The 28,000-nt window shown below is 38.4% G+C and overlaps 1 protein-coding gene across 3 annotated transcripts in view; it reads right to left on the minus strand.

Annotated features, from left to right (window-relative positions):
• Positions 1 to 28,000, minus strand: part of DLC1 (DLC1 Rho GTPase activating protein) — a 387,690-nt gene that overhangs the window by 158,996 nt on the left and 200,694 nt on the right. The window contains exon 1 of one of the 3 annotated variants that reach the window (XM_065899879.1): positions 15,874 to 16,084. The exons of 1 other annotated variant lie outside the window; for it this stretch is intronic. In XM_065899879.1, coding sequence (XP_065755951.1) covers positions 15,874 to 16,012 — 139 coding nt within the window. In that variant the 5' untranslated portion in view covers positions 16,013 to 16,084. Of the gene's footprint in view, positions 1 to 15,873; positions 16,085 to 28,000 lie in introns of those variants that run through there. One more of the 3 variants, XM_065899881.1, reaches the window with a different exon arrangement.

Consider the following 28,000-nt stretch of genomic DNA (forward strand, 5'->3'; position numbering starts at 1 on the left):
GCCACGTGTGCTAAAAATATAATAATTTTGATGGTGATTGTCATTGAATAAGTAAATTTAGTATAAAAATGATGGTTATTAGAGAGACGTTCTAACTGCAATTAGGAGACTTCAAAGAAGAGATGGAGCTTATATTTCGAAGAAAAGAACAGAGAGAATTTACAGAATTTCTTGAGGGGAACAAATTCCATGAGAAATGATAAAAGTCATTAAAATAAGGAGAAACATCGATAATCATGTGATTATGAAGAAAATCAACACATGTTTTACAAGCATGGCTTGTTTCCATCTGCATTTCACGTTCTCAAAGAAATGACTTGCGGTCAACTTAGTAACGTGAAAAGAGATCATTTAACTAAGAAAGCTGTAAATTCACCAGTATTGTCAGGCAACTTTGAAGAGCCTGTTTTCATAATGACATTTGAGATCTTCACAATACCATGCAGTGCACTGCTCCCAACTTGTCGATACGATAAGAAGAAAGATTGCTAGGTGGATGGATAAATGCACGCACAGTGGTCACCATGCCCTTACTCAGCAGTCTCAACTTTAAAAGTGAACAACCCTCTTTAGTTATGTATCTCTGAGAAAATGTTGAGGGAGAGACACCGATTTTTAACATGCGTATCATTCTAAAGCATGATGCTTTGCCTACAAAAGACATCTTAGAAATAAAGTATTGCTACTTTACTCATTTAACAGAGAAGAATGAAAAAATAAAATCAAAACTTATTTTTGCAAATTAATGCTTCCTCCACTTGAGGATAATTATCCACTGTTTGAGGAAAGACTTGCTCTTCAGTGCCATTTAAATAGTTGGTCCCCTATGCCAGGTTTTCTCACTTAATTCCATAGAACCCTTGGTCTTCATGGAAGCCTTCAACGGATTCTTTTTTTTTTTTTTTTTTTTTTGGTGAAGAGGAGGTATTCTGTTGAGTGTTCTTTTTTTTTTTTTTTTGTGCGGTATGCGGGACTCTCACTTTTGTGGCCTCTCCCTTCGCGGAGCGCAGGCTCAGTGGCCATGGCTCATGCGCCTAGCTGCTCCGCGGCATGTGGGATCTTCCCGGACCGGGGCATGAACCCGTGTCCCCTGCATCGGTAGGCGGACTCTCAACCACTGCACCACCAGGGAAGCCCCTAAGCATTTCTTAATATAGGTTATTGTGAGAATATTATTTCTAAATTTTTTTTTTTTTGCTTCCTCTAATTCTCAGACTCTCCTTCCATTTTTTATCCCCATCACCTACCTAAGTGGCATCTGTACCCAATACAGGCCCAGAACAGGCATAAATGAACTTGACATTTATTGTCACCTTTAAACAGATACTTAATTACATTAGCTCAAAAAGCAATGCTAAAATGAAATATTATTTACAAGCTTCATTCCAACCCTTATTTATCTAGTCTTTGCTTAATTCTATTAATAATTTTAAAACTCTTCATGACGTACTTATATGTGAGATATACAAATTTATATATGTATATGACCATGTATATATATATGGACACATATATTTATGTGTATCTATATATGCATATTTATATATATATATAAATTTGACTTTGTTAATATCTATACTATTTACATTTGTGTTTTTTTTTAAGTAAATATTCTATGACTTTTATAGTACTTGAAAAATTCTCTTCTATATTGGGTATTCTTATATACTATTGGTGGGTGTGTAATACATGTTGAACAGTTTGGCCACATAAGATGTGCATATCTTACTATGAAATTCCATCCTTAGATGAATTACTGTGTCATAGAGAAACTTTTATACATATGTACACAGAGGTGTAAACAATAGTATTCATTCCTAATAGCAAGTGCTTGTAATAGTGCATAACTGGTAACAACCTAAATGCCTTCCAACAGGAGGATGAATAAGTAAATTACGGCACATTCATATAATAGTAGTAAGAATAAATGATCTTTATGTTTCAACATGAATAATATAATTCAGAGGAAAACATAGGCAGAACACTCTTTGCCATAAATCTTGGCAATATTTTTTTTTGATGTGTCTCCAAAAGCAAAGGAAATAAAAGCAAAAATAAACAAATGGGAGCTAATTAAACTTAAAAACTTTTGCATAGCTTTTAAGCTATGCATCAACAAAACAAAAAGACAACATAATGAAAGGGAGAAAATATTTGCAAATGATATGACTGATAAAGGGTTAACACTCAACATATATAAACAGCTCATACAACTCAACATCAAAACAAAAACAAAACCAAGCAACCTGATTAAAAAATGGGCAGAAGACCTGAATAGACATTTTGCCAAAGAGGAAATGTAGATGGCCAATAGGCACATGAAAAGATGTTCAACATTGCTAGTCATCAGGGAAATGCAAATCAAAACCACAAGATATCACCTTACACCTTCGGAATGGCTATCATCAAAAAGAACATAAAAAACAAATGTTGGCAACGATGTGGAGAAAAGGAAACCCCTATATACAGTGTTGGTGGGAATGTAAATTGATGCAGCCACTGTGGAAAACAGCATGGAGAGTTCTCAAAAAACTGAAAATGGGGGACTTCCCTGGTGGCGCAGTGGTTAAGAATCCGCCTGCCAATGCAGGTTCAAGCCCTGATCCAGGAAGATCCCACATGCCGTGGAGCAGCTAAACCCATGTGCCACAGCTACTGAGCCTGAACTCTAGGGCCCGTGAGCCACAACTACTGAGCTCACGTGCCACAACTACTGAAGCTTGTGCGCCTAGAGCCCGTGCTCCACAACAAGAGAAGCCACCGCAATAAGAAGCCCGAGCACCGCAACAAAGAGTAGGCCCCGCTCGCTGCAACTAGAGAAAGCTGGCGCGCAGAACAAAGACCCAACGCAGCCAAAAATAGAAAACAAAAACAAAAAACTGAAAATGGAAATAACATATGACCCAACAATTCCACTCCTGAGTATATATCCAGAAAAAACAAAAACAGTAATTAAAAAAGATATATGCACCCCAGTGTTCATAGCAGCATTACTTACAATTGTCAAGATGTGGAAGCAACCTAAGTGTCCATCAACAAATGAACAGATAAAGAAGCTGTGGTATATATATACAGTAGAATGCTACTCAGCCATAAGAAAGAATAAAATTTTGCCATTTGCAACAACATGGATGGACTTGGAGGGTATTATGCTAAGTGAAATAAGTCAGACAGAGAATGACAAATACTGTATGATATCACTTATATGTGGAATCAAAAAAAAAAAACCACAACAAACTAGTGAATATAACAAAAAAGAAACAGACTCACAGATATAGAGAACAAACTAGTGGTTACCAGGGGGGACATACAAACTATTAAGTATAAAATAAGCTACAAGGATATATTGTAAAACACAGGGAATATAGACACCATTTTATAATAACTATAAATGAAGTATAACCTTTGAAAATTCTGAATCACTACACTGCACACCTGTATATAATATTGTACATCGACTATATTTCAATAAAAATTTAATTGATAAAAAATATAATCAAAAATATAATTCTGAGCAAAATGCGTTGCAGAAGGATATTTGCAGTATAGTCCCACTTAAAACTTCTAAATGTGCAAAACAATAATTACTATTGTTTTGGGTTACTTACATACGTAGTAAGAGTACAAAACCAGCATGGGAATGATTAAATCCTAAATTCAGGATTGGAATTTCAGGGGGAGTTGGGAAGGAAGTGGAGGGAGGGAATGGGATCCAGGAGGGGCATGCAGTAATTTTAAATTAAAAATGTTAAAACAGTAGCTTTAATGTTTTATTACTTTAGTTAGTGGTTGATACATGGGTTTCTTGTATGTCTAAAATATTTAATAATGATAATCTTGCTATTAGTTAATTGATAACATATCTAAAGATGTTTTTGGACAAAAGATTTTTGGAAAGCAAAGGTACTGATTTCAAATGTTACCTGAACTCTTTCTAATCAAAAAAACGAGTATGTTATGAAAACAGCAACTTAAAGCCACATGAGACACTGTGATCAAATGTCCCAGGGTACGACTGCATGGACCATTAGCTAAAGCAACCTCACCTTCATTTTACAAAAGCAATTAGTACATGCTTCAGTCTTCAAAGTGAGCAAGGATTACCTACTCTTAAAAAGTTAATAAAAGCACTTGGCTTTTGACCCTTTGAGCTCAGCTGGTCCAAGATCTGGGTCAGCGTTTTTCCACTGTAATAAAAGTTGCAAAATGTCATTTTCCTAGACTCCTTTTAAAAGCAGAGATGTTACATAAGTTATTGTGATTCAAAAGCATGCACTTTTATGTAGAGACAAGTGGATAGCTCATGTCATGGTGTTTTATTAATCAGTTAAAATACTTAAAGTCTGAGTAGGGAGAAGAATATGGAACAAGGACAAGAAAGCAGGCACACACAGGACAGATTACGCATTCTGAGCTGATTCAACTCAGTAGCTCACTGTCAGTGCAAATTGGGTAAAGAAAAAGAGCAGACAGTCACAAAATCAGCTGGAGTCGGGGTCTGTGTGGGTCGGTGGTGGGATTAATGAGCACTGAAGGCCACGGAAGGTTCACTCCGGGAATACTTCACGGGCAAAGTGGGAGTCATGCTCTGGGTCACAGAAATCAAAACATTTTCTGCGAACTGACCTCACAAGAATGGGAACTCGGAATGTGTGTGGCGGTGGCTGAGAAGGTGGGTACGCTGTTTTGACCCATCCATCCTGGTGGCATCAGCGGGTGGGGGTTTAGCCTCACCTCCCCGTTAGGGCCCTTCCCAGACTCCATTTTCTTATTTTCCTTTCTTTCATTTTTTAAAAAAATTAAATGTTTATTTTTCCCCCTTTCCCAGCTTATTAACACTTGGCTCTGATGTGCCAGCTAATCCTTGGGGTATGAGCAGAGTGGCCAGTCACAGACTGTTGTTACTGTCTTAAATGGGGCAAAAGGGCATTTACGATAGATTTTCAGGCTCTGCTTTGAAATCATTTTTCTGAGGTTTACCCTCCATGTTTACCTTCAGTTGTGCAATGATTATCTTGTGCCAAAGAGCTTTGGCTGGAAACACAGCCTGGGTTTTAAGTCATCAATTTATATGTATCACTGAAGGAAACCTTTCTCTGTTCTTACCCTAGCCAAAACAGAAGAAGAAAGAATCAATATTATGCACAAGATGTTGTACGTAAGTTGGAATTCATTACTGAACGTACATTTTATAAATTTACAATATCCTATGTGTAACATTTCCAGTGTTGTTCTCATAGTATTGCTTATCGGTGCCATCTGCATACAAAGGACACAAGGCAAACACTTTGGGTTGTCTTGTCACCCCTCTACATTTTCCACCGTGGTGCTCCTGGCTGCAGGCAAGTTTTGTTGGTGTTTGGTTGCATGTGGTCTATAGCCCCAGCATAAAAGAAAGGGCCTCAGTCTTTCCCTATAACTCAGTGGCACAATATTCCACTCTGTTGGGTTCTGGCTCTTAAATAAGCCCTCTGCATAGTTCCAATAAATCAATAACTCTTAGAATACGAAAATCTACCCACATAAAATAAGACTTGAGAAGGCCTGGTATCATACTCATACCCACATTGCTCTGGGTTTGGTCCCATCACTCCCTTCTCACCCCCATTGGTTTGTCATCTCATTTGTCCACCCAGGAGCTACACATGAGTCAACGTGCGTGTGCTAATTTCATTGGGCTGGAATTCACTAAATGAAATTCTAGCTTCTTGTAATAGCACGAAGGAAAGATGTTTCTATTGCAGTCTGAAAGTTACATGTTCTAACTTGTTTCCATCAGTGAAAACTTATAGTCCAAAGTCTGCTTTATCTGAGTTGAAAAGCAATACATTTGATGGCATCCTTTTCAACCTGAGATGGGGTTCATTTTCAAAAGTTTTACTTTAAATATAGCATATTGTAAAGGTATATTAGGAATGTCCTTACTCATCTGGTTTAGTTCTCTTTTTTTTTGCCAGATGTTTATGTTGGTGAGAAACCAATAACACTGTCTAGACCTCTAGGATATAGTAATCAAGCACGAATGGAAAACATTCAGAGGTCACACTTCAATCTGGACCTACAACATCCTGCTATTCAAAACCAGATTAGAGATGATGGCTCATGATAAGCGGAACCACACTGAATGCTGAGTCAGTGATTTGAGAGTTGTCTGCAAAAAACTAAGTATGTCACAAAAAATCTGAAAGATGAAACAAAGTCTAGACATCATTAAATGAGTTGAACCCCTGCCCCCACTCCAAGTTGTCAACAACCAGATGCTACATTGTGACTTTTACATCGGCATCCTGTAAATCAGGACTCCTTAATCTTTTATGAAGAGAGGTTCCCTGAAGTCATGGCTTCCTGAGGGTGTGTGTGTGTGTGTGTGTGTGTGTGCACAACTGCCTAGATGTGTTCATACTAATAATAAATCCTCTAAAGAGACAGAGAGGGAAGAGAGAGAAAAGTGATTTGTAGTGTTAGGATGTTCAGAGATCACCAGGCGAGATTTTCAGCAAGCAATAATATGCCATGGGTTTTTTTTGCTATGTCCTGCTGATTTCCATTGTCTAGAAGTTGTTAATTTGTTTTTTATTAATAGTGTTTCAGTTCTTGACTGAAATAGTTTACTGATTGGAGATTCCTGCAGGAGAGGATCAAAACTGATACCTCTCTGTCAGGATACTGAGTTCAACCCGAAGATATTTTTACTGTCAAATAATGAGGAGACTGGGTCAGTATCTCAGCAAGTCATAAAAATGGCCTTCTGCTCTCTCCATTTCCTGGCTGCCACTCTCAAGCTCTTATTGAACTTTCGACCTGGAACACATCTGTGTTATACTGAATGCAAGATGTGGGTCAATAACTGTCTCAAAAAACGGCAAACCTTACTGCTTCCCAGCCTATACTGGAGTAAAATCATGGTGGAGTCCTTTATGCTTTTATTTTCATTCACTGGAGGAAGCAACCAGGTGAAATCAGTCCAGTTACTAGCATGAGCCTTGTTTCAAATGTTGAGAAACATCCAAATAACTTACCTGGCTGAACATACCAACGCTAATGTGAAAAACATTTTCAATATGTAATCCCCGTATTTACCACCCTCCTGGCGTACACACATACACACACACCCTACTACCGTCACATCCTCATAGTGACACAGAGGCTCTTCTCTGCAATGATTCAAATGTTTTCATTTCCATGTGCAATAATGAGAAAGTGATAATTATGACTTGAAAAGTTAGTTACGTCAAGGAAATTTTCACTTATAAATAATGTTCATTGGGATACAAATGAGCATGACTACCAAAGTACAGAAAAACCAGTAATGATGAAATAGTGTGGATATCCTTTGTTATGATGAACTTGGGTCAGCAGTCAGTTCCTGCTGAAGAGAGGAGAGAGGGAGAAAGGTAAAGAGGGAGGGAGGGAAGAAAAAAGGAGGGAAGGAAGGAGGGGGGACAGACACTGATTGGCTCGGCAAGTACCTTACGGTATCTGTCACACCATGCCTTAGAGGCTAGTTTTCTCTGTAGGTTACTTTTTTTCCTGCCAAATAGACTCTAGACTACTGAAGTTCGGAGACAGTTTTGAATTTATCTCTATCTTTTCTACCACATAGCATTATACTCAGTGCACAATCAATATTAGCTAATTTGTAGTTAGCACGAGGTTATGCCCATCCAACATAAAAACCCTCTGTTACTCTTTGCTTCAGTGGATGCTGTCTGCCTTCTTGATTGTACAGTGTCTGAGCCACGTCTCACGTTTTCTCTGTTTCTAAGGACCCTTATTTGAAAATGAAATGTTCAACCTTAAAAACTTTCCTGCTTTCTTTCATCCTTTGGCCTCTCTATCTGGGAACAGTAAGATGCCACAATTAACTATATTCTTTGGAATATATTAGTGAAGTCACTTCTAAGAAAAACAAGGCCATGATATATGAACATATTGTCAGTATGCAAAACATGCTTTAATTAAAATGTGGAAGCTGAGAAAAGAAGTACTAATACAAATTCATATCTTCTTTGGTGATTTTCTCATTGATTTAATTAACCTTTGCATTCAGTAGATAATTGATTTTCAAACTACTGAAAGCAATCTAGAATGTCACTGATCTGAAATGAACTAGAATTTTTTGATATCATTTTATATATATGAAAATATAGAATTGCTTCACTATGATTGAATACTTAATCCTCAAATTCTATTATCTCAAGTATTTTTCTGCTCAGAGTGTGACAGAACCTTGGTGACTGGTAAACATTTAAGAATATAATAATTATGTCATAGTTTTAATAACTCATCTATCATTATTTTTCTTTTTTATAAAAAGATCCAAAATAGGAATCTCTCTCAAAGTTATTATGGGCAGAAAAGATGTCCTTACTTCCAGATTGGTTCCATAAGAAGTTCTGTGAAATAACAAAAGACTTAGGACAATCTATTTCAGGTCTATAGCCCATGTATATTGAGATCTGAGACCTATCTTGTCAATAAACAAAACTATTTAAAGCACAACCTCCAACTTTAGTTCATTCTGATTTCTGAATCAGTCAAAAAAAAGCACCCTGTTTTAGATAGCAATATATTTTAAACTTTAGTACACTTCAGCTCTGTAAAAAGATCAGTATCTCCTCTTAAAACAATGATTAAAGATATGACCTCACAGCACTTTGGAAGTAACAAGTTTTTGTCCCATAAAGAGAATGGCCAGTTCTTTAGGAAAGACGCACTCATTTGTCTGATCCTTCTTTGCAGAGAGGGTCTCCCTGGCTCCACGGGGGCACCCACCGATGGTCTGATTTATTGATTGATGTTTACAGGTTATTCTGCTCATGAGAGGAGCTGGGCCCACAGGGATGTGCAGAGCAGTTTAAACGTGTTTCTCAACCTTTATGCTCATGTCCCATCCCTCCCACCCACCCACGATTTCTCTATCTTCAGCATTTTGTAAGACGCAGTTTGCACTATGAAAACAATAAATCAATCGTGTATATTTTTAAAAGCTACAAGTGCTCTTTCCATCACTGCCCCTTCCAAGTGTGTCTTTTCTCATCCCCCCCGAGAGTCACTGGTTTAAAGATCAAATCAGTGATGAACTTCAGACTCCCCTCAGTATCCAAGAGACACTATATAGTTCTTCCTTAATAACATGGGGTTCACATTGCCCAAGCTGGGCCCCTCTTAAATTCATAGGTAGAATTCAGATGTCATCTTCATGGCTGGCAGTTAAGGACCGTGTCTGTCTTGTTTGTCCTTTGGTGCCTAGCACAGTGTTTTGTGTACGATAGGTTCTCAATAAATATTTGTGAGATTAATTAATAATTATGGGCAGATTTGGATGTTACTGAGTTTTGTCCGTGGACACCCACTAATGGATTTTTAAGGTATTGTCAAAAAATACCCTAGCTTAAATGGGGATAAAAATAGCAGTCTATACCTCTCAGGATTATTTTGAAGATTAAATGGGAAGATGCCTTTGGAGCTCTCAGCACAGATTCTGGCACTTAGTAGGCAATCAAATGACAACTTAATTATTGTTATGATATTATTTGTCATAAAGAATGCATCCAATGATAATAACCACCTACGGCTGGGTGTCATGTTTAGTTCATATTACAAAACAATTTAGTTTGTATTAGCTGCTTAGTCTTTGGCTGTGCCTGAGAAAAGCAACAGTAGCACTATAGTTGTGAGCTTGATTATTAAAGGGATGCGTAACTTTGGTTTTCTTCCATGGTTAGGTCTTCATCAATAATTCCAACCAAATGCTTCAAAAATATCAGTGGTTGTTCACAAGCAATGCGGGAAGAGCAGAGAAGGATCAGTGCAAACCCATCATCATCACAAATAAACGGCTCCAGCACATGCCTCCTGGACAGCACATCCTCTTTCTTCAAGAATGGCAGATTATTATTAAGTGGCGGGAAGCAGAAACTGAAAAACACATACAATGGCAAGCTTAACTTCAATCTACTCCTTAATCATTTCTCTGGAATAGAGACCTTCCAGTGGAATGTTCTTTTTAATCCAGTTTTGGCTTCATGATATAGCGTCTGATGCTTAGGCAGACCTGTGACTAATATATCCCTTCTATTAAGCCTTTGACTTGGGACACATCCCATTTGTGTAATTATAGTGACCTTTGGCAAACTATGCAGACTGTTCCTACATACGATTTTAAATGAAGAAAGGGACAGAAGTTTTGCTCCAGAAACAGAGGCGTGCGAAATATCCCTTCAAGTGGCAGCCTTGGTGTTGAACACACTTCTTCCCATCCCAGAGCTGGGCCACGTGCTTGAAATCTCACCTGCTGGTACCGCTGCTCTGTCCCATGTTTGCCTTCATCTACAGAGCAATTTTCAAAGCAGGTTCCAACTCGCTTGGGAAGACTCTCAGATATCGTATACCTAGCCTGACAAAGTCATATGCAAGGACTGATTCCCTCATCAATGTGCGAAAACAGTGATTCTCTAGTCACTTCATTTTGGATTTCAACACGGTCTGCACAAAAGTCACCTTCATTAGATTCTTCTTTGTTTTGCCCTGCAGGTACAGAATTAAATCCCATTTCCATTGAAGTGTTACCTTTTCTTTTCATTTTTTTGGGGCTTGCTACTTTTGCCCAAAAGGCTTAGGCCAATTATAGGAGTGTCACACTATAGTGGTGAAGCTTCCTTGCAAGCAGGGCATAAGGCAAAGAGAAGTCATACCAACCAAAACTGATGGAGGGTTTACTTACGCCAATGACTTTTCTGAGTACTTTGCATAGTAGCTCATATGGTCCTTAAAATAATTTCATGACACAGGTACTATATTCATCCTTTTTATATTGGTGAGGAACAGACCTGCCCAAAGTTACCCAGTACAAGAACCAGGATTCAAACCCAGGCAGTCTGATGTCACAGCCAGCTCTCTCAGCCACTATAGTACATTTCCTCTCATCAGAGCTGGCCTCAACGTCAACATGCTTCTCTTTTTATTGAAACAGTCACATCTAATTTAATATATGCTCATATCCACCCTCCAGAAATGTGACCGTGTCTCATGAAGCATCATTAATGGCTGTCTCTCAGGCCCTTCGAAATGTTCTATCGTGTTGCTTTCTTCTAGAGAAGTCTTTGTTTTCTGGAGGAGCCTGCATATTTTGAGGCATACATCACTCTTGGTTAAAAGGCATTCTATTTGCCCTTACTTGCTTTTCATGGTGAACCAATGAGCAGAAAACAGTTCACAGGAGTCAGTGTTTGTGGTTGCCTGTCATGGGAAATGGCCCAGAGTTCTGGATGCCCTACTGAATCTGGAGCCAATATACTGCACAGTATGTTAAGCATTCTTTTTGCTGGTGAATGGGAGACCTGGTCAGCTGAACTGGAAAAATCTATTTCACAAAAGACAGAAGATGCTGAACTTCCAACAAAATACCCCCAGGAGCAGGGGTGGGAGGAGGGTCCTATCTAACATATATACTTGAAGCATTTATTTTATGTCCATTGAATATCATCTGGACTGAGACTGGTCTAAATTTTCCTAACTTCTTCATAGGCAATTCAGTTTCTCTTCCTTCTCTTCAACGTTTAGCAATGGAACTAGTGACATGTGTTCATAACATGTTGAGGTGTTTAGATTTTTTTCTCCTTATGTTTCCTAATAGAATAGATTGAATACTTTTTAAAAAATCAGTGTTTTAAAAAACAACGCTATAGAAGTTGTTCTCACCTTATTAGATGTTTTTAAATAAGAACTAATACTTAATTTCTTTTTGGTTTATTTATTCATTCCACTTTCCAAATTGATGAAAGCTACATGTGTCTTCTGGCTTTTGCCTTACTTTCAGTCTCTCTCTGTCTTTCTCATCTGAATTTTAGTTTCTTTTCTTTTTCCTTAGAGGCAGTCCTATTGGCGCGTCAGTCCAAACCTGTTTGTGGAGCTTTGTCAAATATACACCAAAGAATTCCAGCCATCTCATGTAAGACAGCCCAGCATCTCAGGCTATAAGAATTTTTGACTATAAGTATTTGAAAGCCACAGTAAGTATTAAGCAGGGATTTTAAATTTAGGGTCTATGGATAGATTTCAAGGTGTCCATGAACTTGGAGGAGGAAAAATCACATTTTTATTGTCACTAAACTTTAATTGAAAGGTAGCATTTCTTCCAATCATGAATGCTGACAAACTGCCATCCCTGCACACACGATGGTACTAGCTGTCCTGTGACTCTGTCACCAATAGAAATTCGACTTTTCCAAATCACATTACAGTTGTTGCAGATATCACAAAATCTCATTTACATTCATCTCTCCTCCACAGTTATGGTAGCTGTCAAACCCATTCCAGAACATACATGATTGCAGTTTTTCTCTCCACAGATGTTCATGGGATGCTGCCGGCCCCATTCAGCTGCTAAACAGGAAAGCTGAAGATCTGTATGTTGGTCACCTAGATATGGATGTTGTTCCCGAGGATTTCCTCTCTACTATAATGGTTGGTGACAAGGAGACGATTCAAAGATGACTGTTCAGTTTAATGCTATTAATTATAGCTGCAGTAACAATCTTCACGCTGGTATCTTTAAAAAACATCAAATTTACATTTACTTCCCTATATTTTCCTGTTACAGAATTCATTCATCTTATATCGCCATATCAGAAAATTTTGGTTTGAACACCTTGATCACTACATTTCATTCTAATTGGTTTCTGCTATAATTCTATATCTTTTATTTATATATTAAAAATACTCTTCTGAGAAGTGGTTCATATGCTTCACCAGAATGCTAAAGAGCTCCATTGGCACAAAAAAGGTGAAGACGTCCTATATGAAAGGATTAAGGGGTGACAGGTTTTCAGGAATAAAATGCTCCCTGGAGCCAAGATGTCCTTGTGCCCAAGGGAAGGAGTGGCAAGGACACAGCAGACATGTAAGAAAGACGCACAGTTTGCCCAGAGGATGGTTGTTGGCCCCATCTGTCACCCACTGTTAACCTCAAAGTTCTTATTCCCTGAAAACACAGTGCCATCCTATGCTTTTAGGAATAATGGTTGCAGAGGGAACAGGAGTAAGAGAACCCCTGTGGGCTGTGGGTAGGCAGAACATAACAATTACATATAAAGGAAGATGCAATTAAGACAGTCTGTTCCACCACTCCTCATGACTAGAAGGCCTTTCCCTAGCAGCAATTCTGTATTTTGTTTATATAAGGCTGTGAATCCTTAAAAATAACAGACGGAATCCTTGTTTTATATATAAGGAAGTTTAAGGCAAGCAGAGGTAAATGATGGTTTGCGTACATAACACCATTTGGGGTAGAAGAACTGGGAACTTCTAAGTTATGTAGGGTGTGTGTGTGTGTGTGTGTGTGTGTGTGTGTGTGTGTGTGTGTGTGTGTATGTGAAAGAGAGAGAGACAGAGAAAAATAGAGAGCTAAACTGATTGAGAAAATACCTAACAAGGAAACAAAACTTTGTCCCATGGCCAAACAGTCCAGTCAGGTAAAACCTCTGAAAGAAACTAAAATCTCAGGTTAGTTTTTGAGAAACTTGGTGAAAGTCATCAAGGTAACAATCATCATGGAAACAACATTCCAGGTACTATTAACAGAAGTATTTACCTCCAGAGGCTTCCAAACATGTTTTACCTGTCATCTCATTAATTTCACAATCTAAGAGCAGCAGGAGGTTTGGACTTTCTACTGCTCTCCATTCTGCAAGAGAGGGCAAAGTGGTGTGATGTAAAATAGAGATTGGATCTGATGTTTAGAGAAGTGGCTTTTTGTGGATAATTAACAGCTAATACTTAGCCTTTGTCCAGTGAGAGGGTGGGGTGCAGAGGAGAAGTTTGAGGGAAAGGATAGAAGTAAGTTGTCTTGAGGTCTGGATGTGTACCAGATGGGTCTCCACTTGATTGAGCTATGAGCCTAGGATAAGAGAGAACACAGAAAGAGTCCAAGTGCCCAGTAATCAGAGGCAGTTGTGGTAGCCAAAGTCCTTTCTTTTCAAGTATCATGTATGGATATTCTACTGTGTGAATCACCAAAGAGGTCATATTTGTCTTAGAGAAACCTGGAAATACAAAGAATTTCTTCCTTCAGTGGACCTGAAGCAAAAGTCCTACTTGCCGTTAGAGCTGGGGAAATGTTTAATTTTTCATCACATGTAAAAAGTAACTATTTTTCTCTAAGTGCTCTTCATTCAGTGCTATATTTTGGACTCCATACAGATCCTCAATATATAACAGATAACTGACTAGGCAGAGACAGCAACTTTCCAGGGATAGTATCTTTTTTTTTTAAAGAGGTCAACAGCTGTCAAAAGCGCTTCATTTATGAAAATTTAAGAGGAGGTCTGGAGAGCAACCTTAGTCTCAAATCAAAACACCAAGCCACAATAAGATATTTCTGTGTTATCTTTAACAAGGCATTATTTGTGGAATCTTTCCATTTGGGACGATGGATTTATCAAGAAAAACAACAGTGAAGCAACAATTTTGATTTTTTGTCCAAGCCTCAACCAATTACAGTCATGAATTTTATACTCTCATATCTTATGTCTTAAACTTCCTCTGGCCAACTGGAAATTGCTATCACTTAAATCTACCTTAAAACCCACTTATTGTAAAGTTGGATTTCTTTAAGGTATCACATTTTACTCTAAAGCCATAATAAAATGATTAAATTTAAAATATTTTACTCTCTCCCCTACCTTATGGTAGGCTTGACATTGTTTACTCTCTCCCAGTCCTGGGCAATAGGGTTTAGTTTAAGAAAGAGAAAGATATTCATGAGCATTTGGGACAAATTTATAGCCTACAAAGATATGTTATCTTCCTAACCTGCTTTATCACAATCACAAACCTTAACTTTCACCTCTTCAAGTAATGTCAGGACAATTAGGTCAAAGTCAAATGGCCTTTTATCAAGAACACACAGCACGGAAATCTGGACTGACACTTGGAGGCCACATCTAATATTTTTAACCATTCAGAACTTCATTCAATATATGGAAAAACAACTGGATTAACCAAGAAGGTTAAGAAAACACAATCTTTGACCCATCTATGCAAATGACATAAGTATACAGACTTAGCAAACAAGAAGGAGCCATTAAACACTACTGGGATACCTTCCCTGGATTCGGAGAGGATTTTTTTTTTATTGCGGGATGCTATTCTTTTAATCAATTTATGAATATTCTTAATACCAGAATCAAGCAGAAGTTCCCTTTTCCTTAATGTACCCTTTCAGACAGGCTGCCATTTGGTGGCTGTCACATGAGCCCTAGAATGTTTGAACCGCACACTGTATTTATGTTTTATTATATTTCAAACGCCTGCCTCTAGCATACCTGACACCCTCTCGGACCTCAGAGCAGCCCCGGGCTGCCAGAGGAAATACCAGCAGGCTTTCACCAGGCAGGGCACATTACTCCCCTGCCACTCAGCCTCCCAGGCCCCTCTCCTGCTCGCGCCAGGCCACCTCCGCCAGACAAGCTCCACAGCCGACCCTCACCAGCCGAACAGACCTCGGTGCTTTTGCCTGGTGTTGTTCATCACCACTGATTTCCTGACATTTCAAAGGACCTTGCTTTTCTTTTCAAGGTTAAAAAAAAACACAAAACCCCACAAAACCTCTCATAAAACCTTATCTAGAAATAACAAGACCAGAAATCAGAGAGGCATTGGAGTTAAAAAACGAAAACAAAAACAAAAAACAAACCCACTCCAGAAACGTTAAGCCCCAGAACAAGGGAGATTGAAATCATTGCCATGACAGTGATGAACTTTATCCAGCTGATGAGATCATGAATTACCCGAGTTAATAACTGTGCCTGTGTATTTCATTGTTTTGCTTTTCAAACCTCTCGTCCTCACCCTCCACCCTTCACCCCTCACCTGCCAGCCGTCTGTCTCGGGTGTTTTTCCAAATGACATCCAGGGCTCTGGCCGTGGAGTCTCGGATGTGATCACTGAAGGACCTCCGGAGAGGGGCTCTCAGGGGCCGCGCCATCACGTTGGCCTCGGGGTCCCCCATCCGCCGCAGCTGCAGAGGACTTCAGCGCAGCCTTGGCGCAGCGACCATCCCTCGGGGCCGCTCCTGCGGAGGTCCCTCCCCGGCTGCGGGCTGTCGCCGTGCCAGGCGGCCGGGCTGCGTGCGCGCCGGGCCCGGGGGCGAGCGAGCCGCGCGCGAGCCCTGCGCCCTCAGGAGCCCGGCATTGCGGCTGGGCTCGCGCAGCTGCCCAGGGAGCGCCGACTGCAGGCGGTCGCCTGGCCGGCCGCCAGGCCCGCGCGGCAGCCACATCTGGAAAGGCTTACAAATGAGCCCACGACACCCTCGCGCAGCTCTCGAGCTGCCTTCGTGGCTGTCTAGATGTTTCTCGCTTCCTGTGTAATCCAGTAACTTGACTTGGTAGAGCTCGGCTGATGCTCTGGTCAATAACGTGTCCCCTGCCCTGGCAAGCCAGGTCCCCTTGCAGTTTTGAAGGAAAGGCCGGGCAGGAGGCAGAAAAGGGAGGGAGGGGGAGGAGGGGTGGCAGGTAGGGTTCTCTTCCATTCTCAAGGATAAGTCGCATTCACATTTATGTTTTATCAACTCACTTGTGTTTTCAGATTGGGCTGTTTACGGGACAAAGTCCAACATTTAGTCGTGTTTGTGGGAAGGAGATAGGCTGTAGTGAACGTTCTTCACATCGGTCTGGATTCCGGCTAGGAAGCTGACACCTGAGTTTTAAACTTAATATTGATCAGCTCCTCGTAATTCCCCTCTAACTATGCTTCTACTTACATTCAGTGGTTTCATCAGATAATTCTAAATAAGGATCAAATGTCCTCTGATTTTGTGAATCTTTTGGTTCCCAGTAAGCAAACTTCATCATTATAATTGCACATCAAAAATTCTGCCCAAAAGAATTTAAAAAATAAGTAGTGCCAAGCACCATGAAATCAAAATATTGGCCAACTGCTTCTTTTACAAGATATGTTCTTGAGTTTCTAAAATGCCAAATGAATCAATTTCTCTGCCAATGAATTTGGCTGATTTTTTACCTTTCAATGCATTAATAATCCTCTCTTTCCTTTTATTGTCCCCTAAATCCAATATTATAATTTTCAGTGTTTGGCATGGAGGCTTAATTATGGCATCAGATAGTATCTAAGGGCTAGTTCGTCACCTTTGCGAAATTACATAATGCTGTAAAAGCACTTCATAAATTGCACGGCACCACGCAAATGCTAATGATTATCGTAATTATTTTTATACATGAAATCATCTTTCAGTCTCCAAATTGTCACAGCGTGCATCCTCTTTCCCATCAACTTTGACAGCTGAATTATTCAAAGGATGATGATTAAATTAGTGCAATTGTGCTCATGAGTTACAACTAACACTAGTACCACTGCTTGTTAGTAACCCATGTGTCCTAAGCTGTATTGTTTCCAGATTGTTCATGCTCTACCAACGTGCTTCTGGTAGATACTTACTTCTTTGCCTTATTTTTGGGCCGGACATAGATTAGGAGGCAATAAGTACCAGCTGCTGAGGCGTGTAGACCTCTGTGCCTGTGGAAGCCAATCCCAAGGGAAAATTCTCCATAAAATCTCAAAAAATTTGACTGCCTAATACCCGGGTCCATTTTAAAGCGAAGTACTCAAAGTCTGTGTGTGTGTGTGTGTGTGTGTGTGTGTGTGTGTGTGTGTGTGTGTGTTTCTCCTTCAAAGAAGTCTGGGTACCTTGAAGCAGGTTGACTCATTTCCTGGTCACATGGAACAGGACAGGTCTATGTGGACCCCTTTTGCAGAGAAGCAGCATAAAGCAACCATAGCACGAGCAGCAAACCGCACACTGTGTTAGGCATGGGGATGTTGAGGATGAATAAGACACTGGCTCTGTCTCTGAGGAGGAAGAATCACATTGGCCACAAATAATTTCAAAATAGTGTGATTAGTTCTATGATCAAAGAATGTGCAAAGGAGCACAAAGAAGGAAAAGGTAGCCTGGATTCCTAAATCGTCTTAGGCACTGACTTCACCTGAATTTCTAGAACTATGACAGAGTCAGGGGCATACAGTCATTCCTAGCACCGATATCAACAACTGATTGTCTGAGTCATGCAAAGTGACTGACTATAATGGCACAAAGATTTTCTATACCCAAATGCAGAAAGGAAGGGGGAGCAATAAAGGGGAAATAGCATTTACTGAGCACCTATGATGTACCACAAACTCTTCTAGCACTGGCTATAGACTCATGTATATAGACCACTATTGTTGTTATACAGACCACTATCGGTGTTGTTATCTCCAGTTTAGAGACGAGGAAACTGAAGCACAGAGAGAAAAGATCAGATAGTAATTGGCAGATCCAGGATTCATACCCAGAACTGTCTGCATCCAAAGCTCATTAGCCTCCCAATCAATTTGAATGGCCAGGAACGAATGATAGTGATGGTAATGACTCATTAAAACTATCTAGGCTCAGTTGATACTAAGCTATGGGCCAAAGCTCCATAATCTTATCCAAATAAAATCACCGCTGGACCCATGGTGTAGAGGAAGAAGCCTGAGTTTCAGATGAGTTTTAGGTGATGCTAGCTATGGAAACTCAAGGGCAATGAGTCAAAAGAACCAAGACAATCAAGGCAACACATACTGTCTAATGATGGAGGATTCAAGTCTGAGCTCCAAAGTGTTCCCAAATGACCCTCCTTCTCCTCTGCAGCACTTGCTTTCCAGGACAATACTCCTAGTACTTTTCTCCTTGGAAAAAAATCTACTTATCCTAAGTACAAGTTCCATTAGGTAGAATGACCTAAGCTATCTGAAAGGTTTTTATGTCTTTTAAAAAAGGAAACTTACCAACATAAATGTAACATTTATTGATCGATGATTGGAGAGGAGGAACACAGCTAAATGTTTTCCAGCAAGGTGGGCTTTCATTATTGATTTAACAATAGCCCAAAGTGGGGCTGGCAACTTGGTCCCTCATTTCTAAAAACTCATTAAATCCAAATTTCATTGTGAGGCTATTTCAAGTCTTATGGATGAATCTTGGCCACATATCATGGGTATAGTGTAAAAATCCATTCTAATAGACAGCCAATTTTAAATTGTTTTTATTTCTGTTTTCTGTCTGCGTTTATTGGCCGTTAGAAATGTTCCACACAGAAAAAGTGCTTTTCAGAATTCACTGTTTATAGAATAACTCCCCAAGTTTTATTTCTACAAATTTGAGATAATCCAAATCTCCTGTAACTGTGAGAGGTGAAGATAGTATGTGATAATTAGTGTTGGTCTCAGCTTGGCAGATGGGAGGAGTGGGAATATGAGAAGCCATTTGGTGTTTTTCAAGATCCCACTGGGAATTTTAAGAGCAGTCAGAATAGCAACATTATGCTCTGATTGCTTTTCAGAGCCTTCTTTTTGTGATAAAGGGCTAGTTTCAGCCATTGGTGGAGCTGCCCTCTGACCTGGGGAAGCTTTGCAAACTCTTCTAGATCCCTGGAGAACAGAGATTCTTGTCAGAATACTAAGCTAGAGATTCTGGCTTAAGTACATCTCTAGTATTGTCCATCTAAGAAGATCATCCCACTTTGGTAATGTATTACAGATTTTATCTAATTTTGTCTAATTTATAAATTTCATCTTCTTACTGCAAACAAACCTTTTAATTTTATAGTGTTTCTAGGCGCTGTGTGCTTCGATCTAATGACAGGGACATCTTCTTTTCCAAGAAGATTTTCACAACTGCTAAATCCACCTGGGCCTTATGACCACTCTCATTTGCTGATGTAACTTATTTATGCCTTCTTTGGAGCAGTTAGAACATTTAGGATTACCTGAAGTTCTGGTAGGTTCCTTCAAAACAATGTGAATAATGAAGGGAAATGGAATGTTTATTTAGAGTCACTGCCATGCATGGATCTAGGTCTTTGGTGCAGGAAGGAAATTACTAAAACTCCATTTGGTTAAGTCCTGTGAGCGATCCAGCCCCTGCAACAGGACAGCAGGTTTAGTGAATGACAGTGTCTACCCTGGCCCTACAGGGGTCGGCCTCAAGGGCTGTAACTCCACAAAGGGAGTTCTCTTCCATTAGGTAGGTATCCAGAAGCCCATGACAAAGGAGAATTCATAATATGAAGCTTCTGAAATTCTGCGGAAGGTGTAAATGGTTTCTGTTTGCTCCAGTGAACAACATCTAGCATGTAGATTACATGCTGCCAATGACTGTTTCACTTTGAATTTTGTTTAGTTAGCATGACCATCATTAGTACACTTGCTCTGGCAACTTTATTTCTTAATTGCTTCTGCATTTGGGACCCTAAGGGTTACACTGAATTCATTGAGAATCTCTTTTGTGACAAACTCAAATGTTCTCAAAGGGCTCACGTCAAGGTTGTGTACACTATTAGGTATCTATTTATGCTTGATAGACCAATAGACCACAATGACAATTTTCTTCAAATTGGTGATATCTGACCTGGAGGCAGACAAGATCCTCCTTAGAAGGCAGGAAGAAAATCTTAGAATCTGTATCTATGTATATAGTTATTTAAATATTTCTATTTTTGTCAAATGTGCAAAGGACATAAGTATAGTGATTTATGATCTAATTATAAACAAATGTATATGCTCAGAAAGTTTTACTGATGGGAGTTAGTGATCAAAGAAGTTCAGAGACTGTTTCTCTGCAACTACTGATATATACCAAATCACACTATCTTTCAGAGTAAAATCAACTTGTTTGGGGCATAGTGTTGAATAAATGTAGAAGAGGAAAGGGTGTAATAGAACAGGAAGTGAATATAAGGAAAGAGAGAAAGACTTCCTTTTCTTCTTGACTGATGCAACAATACTTTATTTCCTTTTCAACTATGGAATCTCATTACTATCTATACTTTCTGAAACAAAAAGTTCACCTGGGCTGAGAAAATTCACCTTGCTTGTGAGAAAGGAAACTGCTATTGACTAAATGTTTGTGGCCCCCCTCACAAATCCATATGTTGAAACCTAATCCCCAATGTGATGGCATTAGACGGTAGAGCTTTTAGGAGGTGATGGGGTCATGAGGGTGGAGTCCTCATGAATGGGATTAGTGCCCTTATACAAGAGACCCCAGAGAGCTCTCTTATCCTTTCTGCCATGTAAGGGCTTGGCAAGAAGATGGTGTCTATGAACCAGGCAGTCAGCCCTCACCAGACACTGAATCTGTTTGCACCTTGATCTTGGACTTCCCAGCCTCCAGACTGTGAGAAATAAATTTCTGTTGTTTATAAGCCACTCAGTCTATGGTATTGTGTTAAATCAGCCAAAACAGACTAAGATAGAAACAGGCTTCATTTCAGTCCTGCCCCTTGACGGCTTTGTGATCTTGAGACAGCATTTTCACAACTGCTAAAGAGGGGATTGACTAGTTCACTGATTCTGGCCCAGAGCAGAAGATGGAACTGGTGAATATCAGAATCACACAGGATAAGGCCTCTCCTATTGAAGTGGAACAAAAAGGTTAAATAATTCTACTGGGCTAGATGGTCTCATTCTACTTCTAAAAATTACCTCAACAGATTCTTAACTATTAGTAAATTAATTGCCCATTTTTATCCTTTCCTCAAGCTATTTTCAAGTGGATTTGAATATATTTCTTTGGAATTATTCATTTGTTTATTTTGGTTTACTCCTTTCTCAATTATTTCTTTTTTATTTTCTGTAGTTGACTCATTTTCTATACTGGAATTTTTGGCAAAGACACAGGAAATAAAAGATACTAGAGAATAGGAAGAGGAAGTAATGATGCTCCCAGAATTTTTTTAATGTAATAATTTCAGATTTTCTTCTATGTTATGATTTCAGAAGGTTAAAATATTTTTAATTTCTATAGAAAAAACAACAAGGATACCTCACCAATACTAAGACTAAAGAAATAATGCATCTATAATTTATATTTCCTTATAAAAGAATAGGAATAATGGTACCATAAATTTTAGGTACAGTAAAAACCTCAGAAGAAAATGATTTCCTTTTTCTTACTCTTCATTTTCTTTTAATTTAAAATTCTTCCTTTTATCCTTTTAGTTTCCTATCCTTCATTCTTCAGTGTAAAATTCCAGTATGTTATTAATTAAAGGAGTCTAGCATTATGACATAGAATTACAGTGATTTCTCTGCTTACTCAGAAGTATATTATGACTACTTGAATTGCTTTTAAATTGTATTAATTTCAATTCATACTAGCTATTTTATGTATATTTTTATTGAGATTGGGACCAAAAAAAAAAATAACCTCTTGCTGATTCTGAATTATAAGACTTCCTTCTGAGAAATAAATAAAATATTCAAATGTTTTATTTTACCTTTATGTAAGTCCACTGCCACAAATCTCGGTAAAGAATGCCAGATAGGATTATCCTCTGGATTATAACAATCAACAATAACCTCAAATAACATGCTACACTAATAATAAAATCAAAAGCAATTTTGGATGATGGCGGAATGGTATATCAAGCATATACATTCAGGCATAATTTCAAAGTCAGATGAAATAGGAATCCAAATATTTGTCTATGTTAGTGTAACCTATTGATTACACCCTTCCAATAAATGTCATATATTGTGACAAGACCCAAAACACTGCCAATACTAACAGGCTTGAATGTTTTTGTAAAAAAACTCTTTTACAGTTTGACTTAGCTTTTGTCCACAAAGGGATCCTGCTCATAAACACAACACACACACACACACACACACACACACACACACACACACACACACACACACAAATACAAAACACTGTTTTTCAGAAAATGTAAAATAGGTAATGCAGGACTGTAATCTCTGAAAGAAAGTTAAAAAAAAAAAAATAGATGAGCTATACTGCCCCAACCTACTGCCTGGGAGAAGTTTCTGGGCCACAGAGTAGAAACAGGAAAACCAAACATAACCTGGCAGTCTTGAGGTGAAAAAGATCAGAGTTCGTGGAGACTGAGGCAGCTAGAATTTGTAGGTCAAAGGGAGCGGCATAGAGAGTGAGCTCTGCAGATCTGCAGGGGGATCTCCCCAAAGCTTTGACTGAATACTGATTGGCACAGGTGTAAGAAGGAACTCTCCCAAGCCGAGGAAAGAGGTATTGGAAGTCAGTAGGCAGATAACTTCCTGGTCACACAAGGCTAGGATTAGTTTCTGTTCCCACCAGCTGGCATGAAGAGACCTTGTGTAATCTGGGGCACTGGATGAAATCCCCAAAAGAGTCATGCCTCAGTAGTGGGGCTAAATTAGTGGCAGAAAAATGGCTGCTCTGGATCTGCCAGCAGAAGAAAGGAAATAATAAAGATAAAAGCAGAAATCATGGAAATGGAAAATGGATAAACAATAGGGAAGATCAAATCTGTTTCTTTGAAAGGATCAATAAAATGGATTAATCTCTAGATGGATTAACTAGAAATAAAAGGTAAGTTTAACAAGGTCACAAGAGTCAAGGTCAATATACAATAATCAATTGTATTTCCATATACTAGCAATGAACAGTTGTAATTAAAATAAATATCATTTATGATATTAAAAAATACTTAGAGGTAGATTTAACAAATATGTATACAAAAACTTGTACACTAAATGCTATAAAACATTGCTGAGAGAAACTAAAGACCTAAATAAATAGAGAGATATACCATGTTCATGAATTTGAAGATTCAACATTGTTAGGGTATCATTTCTCTCTGTAATCATCTATAGATTCAACACAGAATCAATCAAAGTTCCATAAGATTCTTTTTTTTTAACTTGAGAAGTTGATTCTAAAATTTATTTGGAAATACAAAGGGCCTAAATGAACCAAAAAGATTTTGAAAAAGAAGAGCAATTTTGGAGGATTTACACTACTTGATTTCAAGACTTACTATAAATTGACAGTAATCAAGGAAGGGTGATACTGATTTAAGGACAGACATATAGACCAATGGAACAAAATAAAGATTCCAGAAATAGGTCCATACCACATGTTCAGTTGATTTTTTTATAAAAAAGCCAAGGAAGACAATGGGGTAGGATAATCTCTTTCAATAATGTTGTTGGGACAACTGGGTAACCATATGGGAAAAAATAAACCACCACCTTTACCTCACACCTTAAACATTAACTCTAAATGGACCATGAGCCAGAGATCTAAATATGAAGAGTAAAACTCTAAGACCTGTAGAAGAAATTTTGTGACTTTAAGTTAGGCAAAGCTTTCTTAGGCCTCAATAAGCACGAATCATTAAAAAAAAAAGAGAGAGAGAGAGAGAGAGAGAACAAAATGGAACAAAAACCTCTGTTCTTTTAAAAACACTGCAAAGAAGAGAAAAAGTCAAGCCACTGGCTGGGAGGAAATATTTGCAAAACACATCTAATAAAGAATTTGTTTTCGGAATATATAAAGAACCCTTATGATTCAATAACAAAATGGCAAATAACCAGACTTTAACAAAGGGGCAAAAGTTTTGAAATGATACTTTATAAAAGCAGATATATGAATAGCCAATAAGTACATGAAAAGATGACTGACTTCATTAGTCATTAGGGAAATGAAAATTAAAATCATATTGAAATACCACTACACACTAAAATTAAAAAGACTAACCATACCAAGTACAGTACTGGAGAGGATATGGGGCGGCTGGAATTTTTCTTCATTGCTGGTGGGAATGCGAAATGGTTTAACCAATTTGGAAATAGTTTGGAAGTATCTTATTAAGTTAAATATGCCCTTACCAACTAACTCCCCTTCTGGGTATAACACAAGAGAAATAGTAACATGTGTTTACACAATACTTGTATGAGAATATATACAGCACCTTTTTCCATTTATAGGTAATTCTACAAAAGGCATGACTAGAGTGACAGAGATGGGCTTGCCAGAGTTTAGGAATGGGGGTGAAGGTGGGGTGAGATATGCTATAAAGTACCTGAGGGATTTTTTGAGGGTAATGAAAAAAAGCAAATTGGAAAATCATTGCAACATAAGTAACCAATAGAGTGTTACTATCTATAATAAATAAAGCACTTCTACAAATCAAAAATAGCAAAAAAGAAACCATCCAACTGAAAAAAAATCAGTGGATTTTATGAACAAGCATTTTGCAGAACATATGGAGGTGACAGAATTGGGAAATAGAAACCCAGTATTCAAATTTTGATCTTGCTGAAAATTCTCTGACAAAAGCAAATCATCAGAACTCTGAATTCTCTGAAAATCAGATACACGCCTTCACAGAGAGGTGGGTGGGGAATTGCTGCTTAGAGAATGATCACTGTCTCGGAGTATGTACCTACAGAAATGACATTCCCAGTGCTGTGTTATTAGATCAAATTATATAAGAGAATTATAATAAGGCACTTCAGATGTGATCAATAACAAAATGGATTTGAATAGTATCATGAAAGACTTAGTCTATGAATAGTTATTAGTATCATTTCATGCAGTGTTATTAGTGTTGGCATGTTAGTAACCAAAACAATAAAAACATTTCAACTCAATCATGATAGGTTATTATTGAATTGCACTATTATATTAGGATATAATATATCCTAATTGTGTGGCCATATATTCCTTTTCAGCGTACCTAATGGAACTTTTAAAAAGGCTTATTTAAGTGAACAGGCATTTCTCTAACAATGTCAGCAAAAGAACATATGGTTTCTTCCTGATAAAAAAAAAGCCAAAAATCTCTTCTTGAACATTTTAAACAAGAAGAGAGAAAAAAGGAAAAAAGTGAAACTCTTATTCTTCTGACTGGCTTACAAAAAGCTAAAGAAAGACAAGTCAGAAGAAGAAAGTAAAAAAGAAAAGCCTTGAGAAAAAAAATAGTAGAATTAGGGGAGATGAACATTAGCAATCATTTGCATAAATTAAGCTGTACAGGAAATGACAGTGTGCAAACTTCACTGAAAAGGGGCATCTGAAGTGAAGGTTGAGCTGGTCCCCACTGAAGGAAACAAAGAAGATGGTGAAGGGCAGTGGAGTTTTTAGCAAGTTCTTCTTTTGGACAAATTCCTTTACTTTTGTTTGTTCCTGCACTGCTTCTCTAAATGTGAATTGGAGACTTGGGAAGTTCTGACCCTAATTTTCCCTCACACTCATTGTTGCCTTGGGCTTCTTGGTCTCTGAGACCATTCAGTGTGTGGCCAGTGGCCACAATGTGTGGCCATCTCTGACCATCTGTCCAGATGGTCAGGGTCTGGACAGATGGTCAGAGATGAGCACAGAAATAAAGAGGAAGCATTTAGAAACATCTGTAGTCGTTTGACAGAGTAATTCTATGTCTGTTGAATCTAATAACATACTTTGGCTTCTATTTTTTTCTGTTTTGTGTTTTTCCCCCAATTTTATTTTTCTAGCACTCTTTTCTTCATTGTATTTTGAAATGATATGTGTCCATGAGAGATTGAAAAACAGTTGGTCACCATAAATAGTTTAGGAAACCCTGCTCTAATGTATGTATAACACATCTAGAGAAAATGATTGCTTGAGTATTTCAAGGGGGTGGTACTTCAGCTATCTTGCATCTACATAGAGAGAAAAGGTAAAAATTTGTTTTGTGAAGTGTTTAATCAGCCGCTGAATTAAACAATTGTCAGTATTTGCACATTTCTTGCTATTTGTTGCTTACAAATAAAGCAACATGGAAAGAATTGTTAATATCTCAAATTGGAAATTGAAAAAAAAACATTAAAGGAAACGGAAGTATTTTTTGCCTTTGGAAATTTCATGCACAGTAAGTGGTTCATGTCTACCACCAAGACTATAGATCATCGGTGATGCAAGAACATCCAAAAATGAAATATTTGAAGAAAAACAAAGGATGGGTGATGGTAGGAAACAGATCAGGCGATTTTGTCATTTAGTGTGAAACACGCTTGTTTTAAAGTAAGCCTCCTTTTAATCTAGCTAGTTTTTAAGAAATGGTTAGCATTTCTTAGGAGGATGATTTGCTCTAAAATCTTTAGAAGCAGCTGTTTTCTTTAGTTCTCTAAATTCATATGTTATCTCTTTTTTATCTTAATGGTGTCACTTGTTATTTATTATCATGAGCAATGGTCGAATTATAATAAAGCAGAATTCAAGTTTCAAAAGTGTATCATCAAAACAAAAACATAATTCAAAATCTTCTGACTCTTTTCTAACCTCTTCACTAACTCCAGTGTGATGTATACATATTAAAAGTCCTTTTCAATAGTGACTACAGCTGCTATCTAATGGGTTTCTGGTATTGTAGCTCATCATTGAAAACCGTTTCTGTCTCTTTTTCTAAACTGCTTAATAAAGAGTTAAGAATACGGATGTCTAGATCTTTGCAGCTGGGTTAATACCAATGATTAACTTTAAAAGATTGACTATTCTTAGTGAAAATTAAAATTACTCTCTGAGGCCTGCTGGAGTCTGGACTCATCCCATTTCTCCAATCTTCTCTCCTTCCAAACACAAACTCTGTGCTCCTGCTGGCTGGGCTGCACCATTGCATCACAGTGCCTTGTGCATTCCCACTAGCCTAACTTTGCCAATACCATTTTCCTTGCCTAGAAATGGCTCAGGTCTTCCTGTCCAGTTTTTCACAGCTTTCTGTTCCCCCAGATCCTTTCTGGATCACGCCAGCCCAGGTGACCTCTCTCAGCTAAATGTCTAGAATCTCTTGACTTTCTTACCACTTAGCTGTTGCTACTTATCTTGCCCAGCAGCCTGGAGGCATTCTCAAGGGATGTGTCCTCAAGGTCTAGAACAAGGAAATCCTGAGCCAACTAAACAGAAGAGGCAGGAAAAGCAAGATACATCGACATCACTTGTTCCCAGTCCTTCCCCGCCTTTAACCCTGGCCCTCAGCTTTTTGGTGGAAGGAAGAGAGAGAAAGAGGGTAAGAATGGGCTGACATTTGCCTGGACTTGGATTAATCTGGAGTAGGGATAATAGGGTCCACTGAGGGGAAGCTAAAGACCGTAGACGTACTAAATAATTATAATATTTACATCAGTTGTCAGCAATATATGGTAGTGATTTTTC

This window comes from Phocoena phocoena, chromosome 21, assembly GCF_963924675.1.
Source record: "Phocoena phocoena chromosome 21, mPhoPho1.1, whole genome shotgun sequence".
In the NCBI taxonomy this organism is placed as follows: Eukaryota; Metazoa; Chordata; class Mammalia; order Artiodactyla; family Phocoenidae; genus Phocoena; species Phocoena phocoena.